Source organism: Macrotis lagotis, chromosome 4 (genome assembly GCF_037893015.1).
Source record: "Macrotis lagotis isolate mMagLag1 chromosome 4, bilby.v1.9.chrom.fasta, whole genome shotgun sequence".
NCBI classification, from domain to species: Eukaryota; Metazoa; Chordata; class Mammalia; order Peramelemorphia; family Peramelidae; genus Macrotis; species Macrotis lagotis.
The window spans coordinates 156,045,147-156,062,047 of record NC_133661.1 but is presented as its reverse complement, the minus strand read 5'-3'; the positions used below and the strand labels follow the sequence as shown (position 1 = coordinate 156,062,047).

Here is a 16,901-nt window from a genome sequence, read left to right as displayed (position 1 = left end):
TGTGTAAGGGAAACAGCAACATGGGGGGTGATGGTCAACTTTAATGGCCTTGCTCATTCCATCAGTGCAACAATTGGGCACAATTTTGGGGTATCTGAGATGGAGAATACCATCTATTTCCAGAGAAAGAATTGTGAGTTTGAACAAAGACCAAAGACTATTACTTTAATTTAAATAAAAAACCGTTATCATCTTAGGTAATTTTGTTGACTCTTATACTTTATTTTTCTTCCTTAAGGATATGATTTCTCTCTCATCACATTCAACTATACCATGGAAACAATGTAGAGACAGACTGCTTTCTGTGGGGGTGGGGGGAGGGAAGCAAGATTGGAAAAATTGTAAAATTCAAAATAAAATCCTTTAAAAAAAGAATAAACAGACAAAAATGTGTAAGGGAAAAGAACAATTAGATTTATGAGTCAGGAGGTCTCAACTCTGGTCCCATTAGCTTCATGACCTTAGACAAAATCCCTTCTTCTCTCAGGCCATCTATTCATCAATTCATGGAGTGAAGTATAATAGAGTAAGAGATTTTCTTAAGACTCCCACCAACCATAACATTCTAGAGTTTTATAATTACCCCTTGGAAATGCAACCTTGGAAGACAAAGCCCCAAAGTCAAGAAAGACCTGACCTGTATTCAGCTCCCCAGCCTTTGACAAAGCTCATTCGAATGGTGCACATCCGAGTCAGCTGGTAAACCGCCTCAAAGCCTTGGTTGACAGACTGAGCCAGCAAAGCTGCAAACTCCTGGTTATTGAATATCTTCAGGTTGCATCCTACCAACAAAATCAAAATGTTATCACTTTTATTCAAGAGAGTCTGAGCTGAATCTTCTTCCCTACCAAGTAAACTTCAGGATATCCATAATATCAAAGAATATTTGGGGCCTGGAGTCAAGAAGACCTGGGTTGAGATCCAGCTGCCTCAGACACTAGCTGTGGGTGACCCATAAATCTTCTGTCTGCCTCAGTTTCCTCAATTGTTAGAATAGAGATAATAATTAGTACCTCAGGGTGGTTGTGAGGATTGGATGAGAAGCTAGTTGTAAAAAGACACTTAGCATAATGCTGGCACATGGTGGGTACTCCATCTACAATTAAATCTCCAACAAGTTTTTATTGAAAAGTTGTTACATGAGCAGTCTCATGTAAGTGGGTGTGAGTGTCAGAGCTATAAGAAGTATAAAATACAGTCCCTGCCCTCAACAATCTTACAATTCTATTTAAGGAAACTAGCTACCATTTAGAGAATACATATATGAGTATGAAATGAAGATGGTAGGTTGCATTCTAGAAAGCACTGTGAGGGTTCAGAGGAAGGAAAGTTCAGAATGGGCTGGAAAGGTCAGAGAAGGCTTTATATGGAAAAAGTGGGGGCCCAATCTGGTTGGGATTGGCATCAGTATAGAAGAAAGGAGAGGGGAGTGGGAAGAATCCAGGATAATGAAATCATTATTTCATTCCACTTCTGCAGAAGACAAAAACTTTATTGTTGGCCTATAGAACCCCTACAATATTCCATATTCCTGAGTTCAAATCTGGCTTCAGACACTAGCTGTGTGACCCTGGGCAAGTCATTTCACCTTATTTCCCTCAGTTTCTTCATCTATCAAATGAGCTGGAAAAGGAAATAGCAAACCAATCTAGTATCTCAGCCAAGAAAACTCCAAATGAGGTCATGGAGAGTCATGCACAACTGAAAAACAAGTGAGATTAGAGGTGATAAGCTTAAGATAGAAGGGGCAGCTGAAAAGTTGACTCCAATGTCCACTAAAGTGCCTGGAAGGCACTCAGGGTAGTATTGTGAGCTCCTTGAGGCAGGAACTGTCTTTGCATGGGCTCTTAATGTTTATTGATTGATTGATCCATGATCCTCTGATGTTCACTTCTGGCTAACATGACCAAAGAAAGCTTCAATGGAGAAAGCAGCATTTCATGTAGTTAGGAGAATTCAGATAGAGATAACCCAGAGAATGAACTATGAAGACCAGAAAACATGAAGTATTTCTTAAAAGGGCCAATATGACAGCTTAGCTGATTCTTACAGCTGACTTCAAGGGCATTAGGACTTTATTTTGTAGCCACTGCCACTGGAAGATTGGTAACATAATTAAACTTTACACACTCAAGAACAACCAATCCTTTACCTAGTTTCCAAGGCTAAGTCTACTGACAAGGAAACCCAAGAATTTCTCTGCTCCTCACAAGTAGGAGAGAGGACTATATAATTATACTGGAACACCTTCATATAAGGGAATGGGAACAGAAGACAAAAGAGAGCACAAGAAATGGACTTTGTCATCACTTCAGTCAGTAACAGGACCAAATTTCATGCTGATTTAGGGGATTTAGAAGGGATAGAGGGAAAATGAGGTTTGATGTATTGAAAATTAGGAGATTTTATGCTGTTATCAGGGAAGGCTGGCTCTGTTTGATATGAAAACTAAAATGGTAACACTGGCTCCAAATTAACAAAAAAAGAAACCTGGCAGATAAGGCCCTAGTAGCTTCTATTTCTACACAGTAAACTGTATAGAAGTTTTCCAGATACTGGCACCAAGAGAGCAGGGATAGCAGTATATCGTAGAAGGTGTGTGTGTGTGTGTGTGTGTGTGTGTGTACTTCTTTGGTTACTGAGGGAAGAAGAAAGTGAGAACTACTACCACCAACAAAACTCTTTTTGCTGAAATAGTCCTTTTTTATTTTGGAGTATCAGGAATATGCAAAATAGAGAAAGAAAAATGAATGGTAAAAATTCCCAAAGATGAGAAGCAATGTTATCAGATAGACTACACTAACCTTTCATTTGCTAATCAATAGCATTGGGAGTCCTTCAGTCCACATTCTTCTCCCCCCCCCCCCCCCCTTCAAGGGGAAAATAGCAATAAGAAATAGAAGAATTGATCAAAAATGAAAAAATTCAAAGTAAAAGTGATCTAGGATTTCTGAGTTGGAAAATGCATGAGAGACCATCTATCTGAACAAGAATATCCCTCTACCTTTGCCCTGATGTGGGGAGAGGGGCACCTAGTCTTTTAGGGAAGCGAAGAAGGGGCAAGGGACCCATTGTTTCCAAGACAATCCATTCTACTTTCTAAAAGCTTGTCTGTTAGGATGTTTGTCCTTAAAATTATCTGAAGTGGGTATCTCTGTCATTCAGTTGTTTTTCAATTGTGTCCTACATTATTCATGGCCCCAGTTGGAGCTTTCTTGGCAAAGATACAGGACCAGTTTGCCCACTCCTTCTCTAGCTCATTTGACAGATGAAGGAAACTGAGGCAAACGGGGTGAAGAAACTTGCTCAGGGATCACACAGCTAGGAAGTGGCTAAGGTCAAACCTGAACTCAGGTCTTCCTGACTCCAGGTCTGGCCCTCTATCCACTGTGCCACCTAAGTTGCTCTTAGTATCTGTACAACTTCTGTTTTTTCCTTCATCTCTGTGACTGCTGTTACCACTATCACCCCACCCCATAATTCCAAGTTATTATCAAATTTGCATTGAAAACATCATTCCTACTTGCCTGTTTTCTGGGACACTTGCAAATCTGCTAACACAGTACAAAAGGGGAAGCAAAAATGTCACATATTGAAAGTCAGAGTGAACAAGGAAAATAGATGGTACAGTGCTGGTTTCAGAGGCAAAGGAACTGATTTCAAATACAAATTTTGTCATGTCTTTGTGATCTTGGGCAAGGCAATTTTTCTGGGCCTCAATTTCCTCATTTGTAAAATGAGAGGTTCAAATGAAATGACCATTAAGAACCCTTCCAGATCTATGTGAAGGATCTTAGGATCTACAGCAGCCAGACTCAATTTTCCCTGTTCTCATCCACTAAGGTTAAGGGGATCCTGAACCAGCAAAATTCAATTTAAGCAGACTCCATATGACCTGCACTGTCAGCTAAAAGTAGATACTGGGCTGGCCACTGTTTAAAGACAAATATATGCATATAAGCCATTTATGTCCCCAAGGAACTCCATTAAAGTAACAAAGGAGACCCTGAGGTCTAATCATTGAGAAAGCAGCTCTGCAAAAGATAATGGTAAAGAAAGACTGAGAAGTAAGGAAATGATCTCAGATACTCTTGTTGAGTTCTCAGAAAAAAGGTAGGGAGCCAGGAAGGATCCTATGGGCTGGATTACCTGGTGGAATCTTGCAGACAGTCGCTGGGTGCCAGCCATAGCGTTGGTTACAGTTGGGGGACTGGACAAAAATGGCACTATCACTGAGGCATTCTGCAAAGACCTCCCCTCCGATGTAATAGAGCCGCACTCCTCTTCCTAGGGAACAAACACCAATGGAAAATTTCAGTTTCTCAGCTCCCACAGTTCGATGTTCAGAGCTCAGTCACTGTCCTCTGTGCTGGTCTGTAAGACCAACAGTGATCATGAATATTCACGCTCAGAGTGGCCTCTCCACCTTCCTTACCCTAACTCACACTCATTTAAAGGCCAAGGGTAGCCCGGGCACTTTCACACCCTGAATCTGAACAAAGACCATGTGAATGCTCCAGAAATATCCAGCTTTTAAGTTTCACTTCTGTCCCTCAATGGGGAGAAAAGGATGAGAAGTAATTGAAAACGTGACTAAAAAGAATAGATAAGGTAACTTTTTCACAGAAAAAACTAATTCAACATCCTTGGAAAGGTCTCAGGAAAAAGAGAAGCTCAGTTCACAAAAGACAACCAGCTTAGAAATAGGAATGGCTCTTTCTGGATATCTTGCCAAAGTGAGTAGATTTTCCCCTATCTTGACCTTCCCCTGCCTTCCAGGTCCCAACCCTTTGGCTTTTGAGCAGTGACTACTGAATCAAATCACACATGGCTCCCTCCTGACACCCCTGGAAACTTGTTTTAAACTTTAAAAAAAAACTTTCCATAGGCTTAACATATAATTTTCCATCTTGTTTTAAATTCACCCCAGATGGACAAACTATTTTTAAACTTGTTTCAAATCCAATTACGTAAAGCCTCTAACATGCGTGCTTGAGTTTGGTCTCATGTTCTCTCTCTGTCTCTCTCATCTCTCTCTGTCTCTCTCATCTCTCTCTTTCTATGTTTCTTTCTCTTGTCTCTGTCTCTATGTCTCTGTCACTGTCTCTGTCTCTCTCTGTCTCTGTCTCTCTATCTCTGTCACTCTCTGTCTCTGTCTCTCTATCTCTGTCACTCTCTGTCTCTGTCTCCATCACTCTCTGTCTCTCTCTCTGTCTCCATCACTTTCTGTCTCTCTCTGTCTCTGTCTCTCTGTCTCTCTCTCTGTCTCTCTCTCTCTCTGTCACTCTCTATCTCTGTCTGTCTCTGTCTCCATCACTCTCTGTCTCTCTCTCTCTCTGTCTCCATCACTTTCTGTCTCTCTCTCTCTGTCACTCTCTGTCTCTGTCTGTCTCTCTCTCTCTGTTTCTCTTTCTCCCTCGCTCACTCTCTTGCTCTCTTCTCTCCACAGTGATGTTCTCTGTCTCCTGTAGGGAAGGGTCACCATTTGTGTTTCTTTGGAAGAATAAGGAAGAGATCACAGAAGTAAGCCCTACTTCACGTGGGCACTGAGCATATCAAAAATAGAGAAAGCCTGCAGAAAGTGTCATTTTCTCATTCTGTCCTTCCTATTTTCACCACTCTATTCTTTGTCATTTCTATTGGAGATGCTGGTGGATAGGACTGTAATACATAATCCCTTCCACATCGAGGGGGTTAGGGGCTTAGCTCATCTGTAATCTTGGAAAATCCACATAAAATTTTTTGACCCTCTGTATCAAAGAAGTCTGAATAATGATGGTATTAAAAGATTAAATATATTGATATTGTATAATACTTTACATATATTTTATGCATTTCTAAGTTTTTAAAACTTTTTCTGCCCATTGTCAGCTGGCCTTTGACTTCTGTAAAACATTCCCAAAATTCCCATTTAATTTCTTATGTGTGCTGTGTGATATTTATACAAATATACATATATGTGTGTGCATATCTCAGAAACTCAATGGGGAAAGACATCATGTGAAAGGGATAACTACCATTGTTGGAGGAAGGCCAATGAACAATTGGGCTGTTTGATCTGGGAAATGGGGAGCCAGAGGGGAATAATGGAAATAGAGATTCTAAGATCTATAAAAATCAAGTGAGGAATTTGTTTCCCTTTAGAAATTGTGCTTTTTAAACATCACACACATATTAAAATGTTTCCCCCAATTTGACTTCTTTTCTGGCTGCCTTCATATCTCTAAATATCACAGTAATTTGAAAGTATGTCAAATTATACACTAGCATGATACATTTTTATCTTTATCAATTAAGTGACTGTAAAAAATTCAAAGTATCACAGATTTATAGTTGGAAGGGCTCTTGGAGATCATCAACTCTAATCCCCATATTTTATAGATGGGGAAACTGAGGCCCAGAGAAGTTAAATAACTTTCTCAAAGTCACACAATATAGAAAACATCAGAGCTAGGATTTGCACCCAAGTTCTTTGACTTCAAATTTAACATTATTTCTGCTGCTACACCAAGTGCATCACCTTCCACTTAAAGAATAAACCAGGGAGCAGCTAGGTGGCACAGTATATAGAGCACTGGCTCAGGAGTCACGAGTACCTGAGTTCAAATCCGGTCTCAAACACTTAATAATTACCTAGCCATGTGGCCTTGGGCAAGCCACTTAACCCCATTTGCCTTGCAACAACAAAAAAAAAGAACAAACCAAAAAAACCCCAAACAAACCCATATCGCATACATTTACATTTTTGCCCTCATCTACTTCTTCCCTCAAGATAAGTTCATTTGTTTCCTTCCTTTAAAATTTCCAGAAACTTTGTATCTTTAGGTGGAAGTATCTAGGAAAAGAAAGGAAAAGGTAGGAGGAAATGTGGAGGCAACCTTCAAGGAAGGACTATGCTCAGAGAACAGGCTGGAAACTTGGTCAGAGGAATTGATGCTGTTTATACTTTCTAAAGGAAGCAGCAATGACTTCAATACATATTTCCCACTGCTCCCCAACAAACACCCCCTCTGTTCAAGCCTCCAGAGGACATACAGCTCAGCCTTACTATAAGAAGGGGTCCTTGGGATGGTAGGCAGGGAACTGGGGAATGTGTTTACCAATATGCCGTCTGGTGAGCTCCACAGCTGCATTCCTGTTCACATTGGACAATAACCCCAGACAGAAGCGCTCCGAGTTGGATGGGTCAGTAAAACCATCCACTGTCATGGAAGGCTGAGAGGCATGGAAAGTCTCACCCACTCTCTGGTTCAGCTCATAGTAGGAGATGGAGCACCAGAAGGCTGGCTCACAGTATGTGACAGGCTGCAGATCTACACAAGACACAAATGGACATAAATTAAGTCACTGGATAGTAAAGGCTATGATAAACTTTTTTTAAAAATGGGAAGACATACAAAGTAATGGAAAGGAATGAAAAAAACAAGTACTCCATGAAAATAATATTGATAATAACAATTATTAATAATATTAATAATAATAATAATAACAATTAGTAGCTGGAATATGTAGCAGGTGCCTTAATAATTGTCTCTTGATTGACCAGCAATTGTGAAATGCTTATTAATAAATTGATTTCTTTAGTTAGCCTATCCTCTGCACTTTTCTCAGGCCACAGCAAGCAAACCCAACATGTTTATTCATCCTGATCCTTCTACATAGAGGGAATGTACTGCCTCCTCCTCTTCCCAAATCAACTTATTCAAACCCAACCTATAAGAGACTGACTCAAATTCCACATTCACCATGAGAACATTCCTTTTGTTCACTTCTTTAATGAACTCTCTCTTCTATGAACACTTATAGTATGAAAAGTATGAACCATTCAAATGTAAACTGCCTTAAATAGGTTTGGTAGAATAATAAGAGAGTTGAAAGAAATCTTAGCAGTTAGTCTAAAGCTTTCATTTCATAGATGTGGAAACTGAAGCCCTTCTAGAAGTCTGAATTAAGTTCAGTGACTTACTTATTCCAAATCATTCAACTTGTTTGTAATAGAAGTGTTAGTTGGACAAGATCTCCTGATATTCTTCTCTAATAAGAAAATGTTCTCTGGAATAGCCTCATATCATTTTAAACTTGTTTCAAATCCAATTACGTAAAGCCTCTAACATGCGTGCTTGAGTTTGGTCTCATGTTCTCTCTCTGTCTCTCTCATCTCTCTCTGTCTCTCTCATCTCTCTCTTTCTATGTTTCTTTCTCTTGTCTCTGTCTCTATGTCTCTTTGACATTGCCCCAATTGAGGACCTGGACTACCTCTTACATTTTTTTGAGGAGCTAATTGTTCAGTAGAATACCTACTGAATGAAAACATTTAAGTTCAATGAATCTCAGAGTTGGGAAGAACTTTAGTGATCATCTGGTCACTGACAAATGGTGACCATTCAGGCCTTGAATAGAAGATCTCCAGTGAGGGTAAGTTTCCTAGAATCCAAGGTTTCCCATTCTACTTTGGGAGAGGAAGATTTTCTTTCTAAATATCTACTTCCAAAACCTCCACTCACTGTTCTAGTTCACTGTAGGACCAAGTAAAATAAGTCCATTTTCTTTTCTCTAAGACAGCCTTCAAATTCTTTTGTTTGTTTGTTTTTTTTAGGTTTTTTCAAGGCAATGGGGGTTAAGTGGCTTGCCCAAGGCCACACGGCTAGGTAATTATTAAGTGTCTGAGGCCGGATTTGAACTGAGGTACTCCTGACTCCAGGGCCAGTGCTTTATCCACTGTGCCACCTAGCTGCCCCTTACAGCCTTCAAATTCTTGAAGATAACTATCACACCCACATCTTAGTATTCTCAGATTCCTTAGTCTGCTCTTAGTTCCTTCAATTGATCATATAGCCTGACTTTGAGGTCCTTCATCATACTCACCTTCCAACTTAACAATGCTCTTTATAAGTGTGGCACCCCCTACTAAACCCAATATTTCAAATGTGGTATGACCAGGACAGGTATGAAATTCTCACCTTCCTTATTTTGGCTATAATAAATCTCATAATAGAGAGAGAGAGAGAGAGAGAGAGAGAGAGAGAGAGAGAGAGAGAGAGAGTTGGGGTATGTTTTTCAACTGAACTGCTGCCTCATAATGGGATTTGAATGCACTAAAATGCCTACAATCTTTTTCAAACCAACTACAAACCCCTATATCCTACTTGCAAAGTTTTCTGAAATCCAATGTAGGACTTTACATTTATTCTTATTCAAAACTTTAACTTCTTTTTTAACTTCAATCAACATTCTAGACTGTTTTTCTCCCTCTTTGGAAGGAACTTTTGAAGCTTTGTGTTATCTGCATAGTGGATAAGCCTGCCATCTGTGTCTTTATCTGAAACCACTGACATAAATGTTCAAAAGCAAAGGGCCAAGGACATGTGCTTGTAATACTCCATTAAAGGCTTCTTTCCAAGGTGGCATGAACTAATGAACAACTATTTTTTTTAACTCAGTCATTTAGCAATTCTAAATTCAAATAACTGTTTACTCACTTGTCCCTCACTATTTTATTCTGCCCCTAAGGGGATCATAGCTTGATCAAATGCTTTGCTGAGGGATACTAGATGTGTAACAGATCTATTCTAATCTACTGGCTTAAAGGTCACTGCAAAATGCTAGCCGCCATAAATGGTGTTTTTCATAGAGGTTTCATGAGAGAGTTCTTTTATATAACACTGAAATTTTCTATGATATAGCTCCTGATTCTGTGACAGTGGCCCAGTCAGGAAAGAATTTCATCCTGGCTGAGGCTCAGGTGTTAGCTTCTTCTCATCTTCCCCCTACAGAATATTCTTACTCTGAGGAAAATAACTAGACTAGAACATAAGCTCCAATCCCTTAAAAGTTTTAAAAAAACTAAAAGGTGTGATTTGGAAAAATATTCCAAACCAATTAGAGTCTCAGTAGGTGTCCAATGGCTACCACTTCATGGATTGTCACCTAAAGAGGAACAAGTTCATTCCTAGCTCACAGTGACTCCAATCAAGTCTGTATACCTAAAATCTTTTTGACATAAATGGGAGAAAAACATATAGAAATTAGGAAAAACCTAGGCTCTCATTTGGGACATGCTGTTTCCCCTGAAAAAAATGTAAGCTCCTTGAGGGCAGGAATTGTTTCATTTTTATTTTTGCATATTCAATACCTATCATAGTGCCTAGATCACAGTAAGTTTAATTAATTGCTTGTTGATTGAATCATTGATTCTGATATTGACTGTATGTCTGATCTTTCCATAACATTCACTAAGGAAAATTTTTATAAAGAGTCATCCTTGTTTCATTCCTATATCTTTTCAAGGATGGAGTAAGGTAACACAGCTATGGTATAAGGTGGAGGTTCTTGACCTTTTTCATGTTATGGACCCCTTTGGAAAGGATATAAACCCCTTCTCAAAAATTTTTAAATGAATGAAATAAAATACATGAGATTACAAAAGAAATCAATGATAACTGCAAAAGATATAATCCTGTTTCCCCATCCAAGTTTATGGACCCTATGAAATCTATCCATAGATCCCTTAAGAGTCCAAAGATTCTAGATGAAGAATACCTGATGTTAAAATAAAAATAAAATAAAATAAAATTTTCTATTTCTTCTCAGTACTAAATTTCCTCTGCTAGGAATAATGGGAGATCCAAGGAGTAGGGAGAGGCAAAGGTGTTGGAGAAAAGAATCTGTCCAGTTAGCCCTTTGGAAAGGAGGAGGCAACAGCAACATCCTCTGGAACTTAAACTGATGACTTCCAGGGAACAGACCTAACTGGCTCTATAGATAGTATGCCAAAGATATTATTTATTATTTAAGGATCATGATGAGATAAGCTAGTTTCTAAGTTGTGCATTCACCAAAACGTAGATTATATTGCTTTGGAAATTTAATCGAAATGGCCAAAGTTAATAGCTTAAGTATAGACTTAATAAAAATGGCTATTCTAATGCTCTTAATAGTCCAAGTTCATGGACAGCAATGGGAAAGAATCCTCATCTCACCTGACTTGGTTCTCATCCTAGCTCTGCCTCTTATTAGATAGGTGACCTAGAATGGTCACTTTACCCCTATTTGCTTGTCATAAAAGGAAGGGATTGGACTTTTTAAGGTCCCTTCTAGTTCTGTGAGCCTATGGTTTTGGGCTCCTTGTCCAAGTTTGTCTGTGAAATCAACGTGAAATCTAAAATTCTGCTTGAACACCCCTCCCCCTGCTGACCTAGCCTCTGTCCAGTGAACCATGGGCTTTGGCCAGTGAGGGGGAGAGGAAGCATAGTTAGTTCTTCGCTGCCAAGTGTCCACTAAAAATGAAAAAGCAGAGTCCAAACATGCCCATGCCTGCTTCCTTGTTTGACCCAGTATTGAAACAGTGCCCCTACCAATGCTGGTTTAGACGACAACAGCCTAAGACATCTCAGAATTCAGAGCTCATCATAACAGCAGCTTGAGTCAGTGGGCCCTCCCAGGCAGATCTGAGGTCTCCACCAAACATCTCTGCCTCCCCCAAGGACATGTTGAGCAGACAACACAACTTCATATCAAAGCAACTAGTGGAAAACATTTGTAATGCAGGAGCCTGACACTTAATTAGGAAGATGCCAGTTCTGGGGAGCTGTGTAATTGAGCCAAAAAAAAATTTTGACAGCTGCTTTTTGAGATAGCTTTATTTAGGTTAGTTAACCTTTGTTGAGAAACATGACTAGACTCCCAGAGAAGTACTACTCCCAGACACTTATTTCTTATCCCTGAGTACCCTTGATGATTTTTTTCTCTCCAGCATCCTCCTTCCTTCCCTCCAGTTATCTCCCAAATATCTCTGACTACTTCTAGACTGACTTGCAACCCATACCTTCCCCCTCTCTGCATGCCCATTTGTACCCTGTTGATGATTATTTATTCTGCCAAAGGAAAAGTGTTTAGGATGACTGAACATACATCAACAATGAGCCACCCAAGCACTCTCTAGAGTGATCCCATGACTTCCCTATTGGGAACAACAGAGTGCCTTAACTCAGGACTGGCCTTTTGCCAAGCTAAACTCACTGAATGACCTCAATATTGAGATCAGCTCTGCATTGGCATACTCTTTCTGTTTTGTTTAAAAAAGAAAAAAAAGAACAAAACCCAGAAGGCAACACTTGGCATCTGAAACTTCTGTTAAAAACATCTGTAGATGAACTAAATCCAGTTGGAAGTGAGAGGGATGGAAAGGAAAGGGGGAAGGGAGGAAAATATACTATAATGTAAAAATCTAAAGCAACTAATAGACTAAGGACAGAAGCCAAACCTGGCAGAGAAGATGATTTAAAAAAAAATAGGCAACAAGATAGGCCACTTCCATGTTCCACTTAACTTCTAGAACCTGGCATCTAACACTAATCCATCTGGCAAAAACTTGAAGAAATCCAATAACTTGCCCAGAAGTAACATACTGTTCCTCCCTCCAACTCCCCAAACCCCATCCTATTTGTACCATTAAGTGTCAAATCCATTAGGACACTGAAATCTATAGAAATCTTGTCATCTCTTCTGTTTAACTATATTTTAAAATTTGGTAACATAACTATGTTGGACCTCAGGATCCCAAATTAGAAGTAACAGAACAACATAACCCATAAAATGTATTTCTTGAGGTTTTATTAAACTCTCTTTGAGGCACTATATTTGATTATTAACCCTTTTGCTTCCTTGTCTCTTCAACTTTCCTAATTGTCCATAAATAGAATAAAGATTTTTTTTAACATTTTTAGAGGAAAAGAAATAGATAACATTTAGTTTATGCACTCTGATTGACAAGATGTGATATGATGTGCTATATGATAAAATATTCCATAGCATAGCATAACATAATATATAATATTGAATTATAATGATTCTGATTTATACATTATTTAGTGCACTGAATGATTCTAGGCCTGTAAGAAATGAACTTTTTGGTCTTATGACCAATTTAGACTAATCTTTGATATTTTTTCACAAGAACTGCCACACACATCCTATGCGGGACCACCTTTCTATCTCATTTTTTTCCCCTCCAGAACCCCTAGGATTGTTTTGCAGCACCCTAGGATGTCATTGAGTCCCCCTTCAATCCTGACACTTTAAATGATTTTCCTTCTATAATTCCATTTTCTTTTCTGCATGCTGTGGAGGGAAATTCAAATCAATTCCTTTTTGGAACCAGGTGAGGAAAGGGGCAGCTAGGTGGTGAAGTGGATAAACACTGGCCCTGAAGTCAGGAGGACCTTAATATCAAAAACTTAATAATTACCTAGCTGTGTGATCTTAGGCAAGTCACTTAATCCCCCCATTGCCTTGCAACCTCCCCAAAAAAAGAAAATAGTGAGAAAAAAACCTTCTTTAAGTCACCAAGTGGGCATAAAAGTCCTCCCAGGTGTCCCCAGAAAACAATGCCTTTTTAACTGGACTTTTTAAAAAGTCATCAATCATTTACTGAGTATCTACTTTGTGCCCATCATTGAATTAAGTGCTAAATAAAAGCCCAAACTCTGCTAAGCCAGGGCCAACGTGCTTAAATCTTTTCCTTTCTTAACTGATCTCCATGCAGTGTACAATATTCAAGACTTAAAATTAAAACAGCAAGATTTAAAGACTAGAAGCAAAGAATCAAGTTCACAATTTCTGTCTTTAATTTCATGGGCATAAGATAGCTTCTAGTTTGGAGAGTTTGTTTTTAATAATTCTTACAGGCCTTTCACATCAGGAATTTGATTTTCCCTGTGCAACGCCCAACACTAACAATGAAATCATTTGCACAAAAAAGTTAAACCATATCCCTGTCATATTTTACAGCATCAACTTTTCAGCCTGTCTTAAACTTTTTTTTTTGAGTATTCACATGGTGGGGAGGGGGTATTGGATTAAAAAAATACACATCTATATTTATTTTCATTTACCCCTCCACTGTCTTCCTTTGTCTGGTTTTCAAGTGTCTTCCCTTACTATAAGTTATAAATATTAAATATTAACTTGCTGCCCTCTCCCCTCCTCCCCACCTCCTATTAATAATGTAATGAACTCTATTCTAACTGAAATCCAAAGGCCAAAATTACCAAATTTCTCTCCTCTCCTCTCTCTCTTTCTCTCTTCTCTCTCTCTCTGTCTCTCCTCCTCCTCCTCCCCCCTTCTCCTTCCTCCCTCCCACCTTACAGGCCTTCCTTCAACTGAATCACACAAAAAAAATTGTCTTTAAAAACATCTAGTAAACTGGCTCCCCCTGGGACCAAACCAGTAAGATTTTCCACCCACCCTAGCCTATCTTAACTCTTCTGTGTATTATATTCCCCTTGGGCACTTTTTCTGGTGAAGCTCCTGTATAGACACCTTCTTAGAAATACAAGTATTGGAGTTTTTTTGGATGTAATTGAAGGAAATGATAAATTTTAGTTAGAGATTAGTAAAAATAAAGATTTCCTTTTTTCCATCCAAATTCAGGGACCCTCCCTAAAATCTACCCACCATCTCTTAGATTAGTGAGTCTGTATTAAGAACCCTTGATTTAGGTCTTCAGAACCCAAACATCAATGTCCTTTTTGAGACCCAAGTGAAGTGATATCATATTTGATTTGAGATCTAGTTTAATTTTTACCAGGCAGGCTCTCTATGTGTAGTAGGCTCTATTGTGTATGTCAAAAAGGATAAAGAAAAATGCATGTGCCCTGAAGAAGGAGGAGGGGGTGCTTGAATTAAAGGAGCTTGTCTAAATGGATCTGGAATTGTTTCCTAACAGCTCAGAAGGAGGAGGAGGAGGAGGAGGAGGAGGAGGAGGAGGAGGAGGAGAAAAATATAGGCTGTGAGACTACAAGGAACTAAGCATCAAGCCACACACACCTCTGCTTGTCTGACTACACCTACCCAGAGGAGATAGTCATTTGTTATGCCCAAGAGAAATACAGCCCCCAACATATGGTTTTCTTTCCTAGAACCCCAGTTCTCAATTTTCCTATTCCATGTGTGACCTTGGAATCACTGTAACTAGAAACCTGTACAGCAGTTGCATAGGTGTGGAGTATATGAGCCTTTCATCACTTTGGTTCTCCCCTAGCTGGTGAGCGGCAGTCAATTCATCTGAGCAGAAAGCAAGGAAGGAAGAAATACTTACCCAAATTATTGTGTGCAGGGGACATAGGATTTGGAGATAAATTTGGAGAGCCTGCAAAAGTAAGACAATGTTGTTATCTCTTTTTTTCGGAGTTATTATTCCATCATTCTGCCTTGTACACTGTTTCAATCATGTTAGCCTGACTGCTGCCCATCTCCAGGCTCCACACTTTGGGACAGACTGTCCTTGTTACCCAGAATGTTTTCCCATCTACCTTCTGTCTCTTAGAACCCCTAGTTCTAATTAAGGCTTAGCTCCAGGAGCACTTTCTAGGCTGTACCCCAAAAGTTTGGGGACCATTTTAAGGTATCAAAGTTTAAAATGTCACCAAGACTTTTATTAAAACTTCAAATGACACTAAGGCACCCCTCCCAATGGCATTAAGACTTCTTACACGTTGTCTATAAAACCTTTACTAATCTTCCCAATACTTTGTGGTATATGTCTGTATAAATACATAAATATGCTCATATGTACACATGCATGTATTTATTTGTTGCAACTCATCCCATAAAATTATTCATTTCCCTCTTTCCTTATGAAGTCAATATTTTAAGAGACTGTGCCCATCCAAACACCCATCAAAACACCATGGCCTGCTTAACATAGTCATCTTGTCCTCTCCGTATATGTGTGTGTTTGGTGTGTTTAGGTATGTATTATATGAACATATAATAGTGTGTGCACATAAACTATTTACTTATCTATACCTATATTCCTCCCCTCCTAAGTAAAATGAAAGATCCTTTTGGGTACAGACAATTTGTATTCTTCTCTGTGTCTCCTCAGAATCTAGTGCAGGGCTTAGCATACTGAGGATGCTTAATGAGTTGCCAACTGAATTGAATTGTTCAAGGTTAGAAAAAGGGCTGCTTCTGGACACTGAACACATACAGGAGCTCAAGATACATGACCTTTGCAGCTCCAACTGTAGGATACTTTTTTATACATACAAAAGGGAATTATTATTATTATTCATTGCTGACAAAATGAATCTGAAGATTAGATGGAAACTTCCCCTCTTATTCAGTAACCCATACATACAGAAATGTATTTTCCAAATCAAAAGTCAGAACACATGGTCAGACAAACGATATTCTCTTTGCAAAAACCCAGTGAAAATATACTTTTTCTCTGCTTGAAATCAGTACTATCCCAGAAAATAGAGAACATATGGTCACCATATCCATGCACCCAGGCAGCCAAAGGTTGGATTAAGAGCCAAGTGGGGCAGCAGCTCTCTCAATTATCCATAGCCACAGCTTTTGATTGGTTGGCCTGCCTAGTGTACTAAACACTATTGAAAGGCATCTGGAAATCCCAATCTCAATCTCAGGTTACAGAAAACTCACAAACCTGCCCTAGAAGGCATATAACTGAATGATAACACTGTCATGTGGCAAAGAATTCACAACTTTGTACATACATACATACATACATACACACACACATAATGACACCTGCACAAATCTAAATTCCCTCCTCCTAGCATTAATTAGACATCATAAGGAAAAGACCAAACCAAAAAAACTCTAATACTAAGATCATATTTTTAAAAAGTAATACTGTATTTGGTCTTGAGTATCATTCATTTGTTCCTAGAATCTATGCAAAGTTATTTATCTTTTACAAATTAACACAATTTCATTCAATACCTATTCAACCCTATGATGATAAACTGAATATCTTCCTCTGAATTCCTAGAATTCTTGCTATATGTATCAACCATTACATATTTATTTGGACTGTTGCTTTCCTGTAGGGTAGACTCACCTATTTATGCCTTAGGGACAGGATCTATGAT

The 16,901-nt window shown here is 38.9% G+C and overlaps 1 protein-coding gene across 1 annotated transcript in view; it reads right to left on the bottom strand.

Annotated features, from left to right (window-relative positions):
• Positions 1-16,901, bottom strand: part of SMAD3 (SMAD family member 3) — a 156,696-nt gene that overhangs the window by 7,231 nt on the left and 132,564 nt on the right. Inside the window, exons 5-8 of the mRNA XM_074234468.1 lie at positions 15,098-15,148; positions 7,101-7,313; positions 4,150-4,287; positions 638-782 (exon numbers count right to left, since the gene is read on the bottom strand). Coding sequence (XP_074090569.1) covers positions 638-782; positions 4,150-4,287; positions 7,101-7,313; positions 15,098-15,148 — 547 coding nt within the window. The remainder of the gene's footprint in view (positions 1-637; positions 783-4,149; positions 4,288-7,100; positions 7,314-15,097; positions 15,149-16,901) is intronic.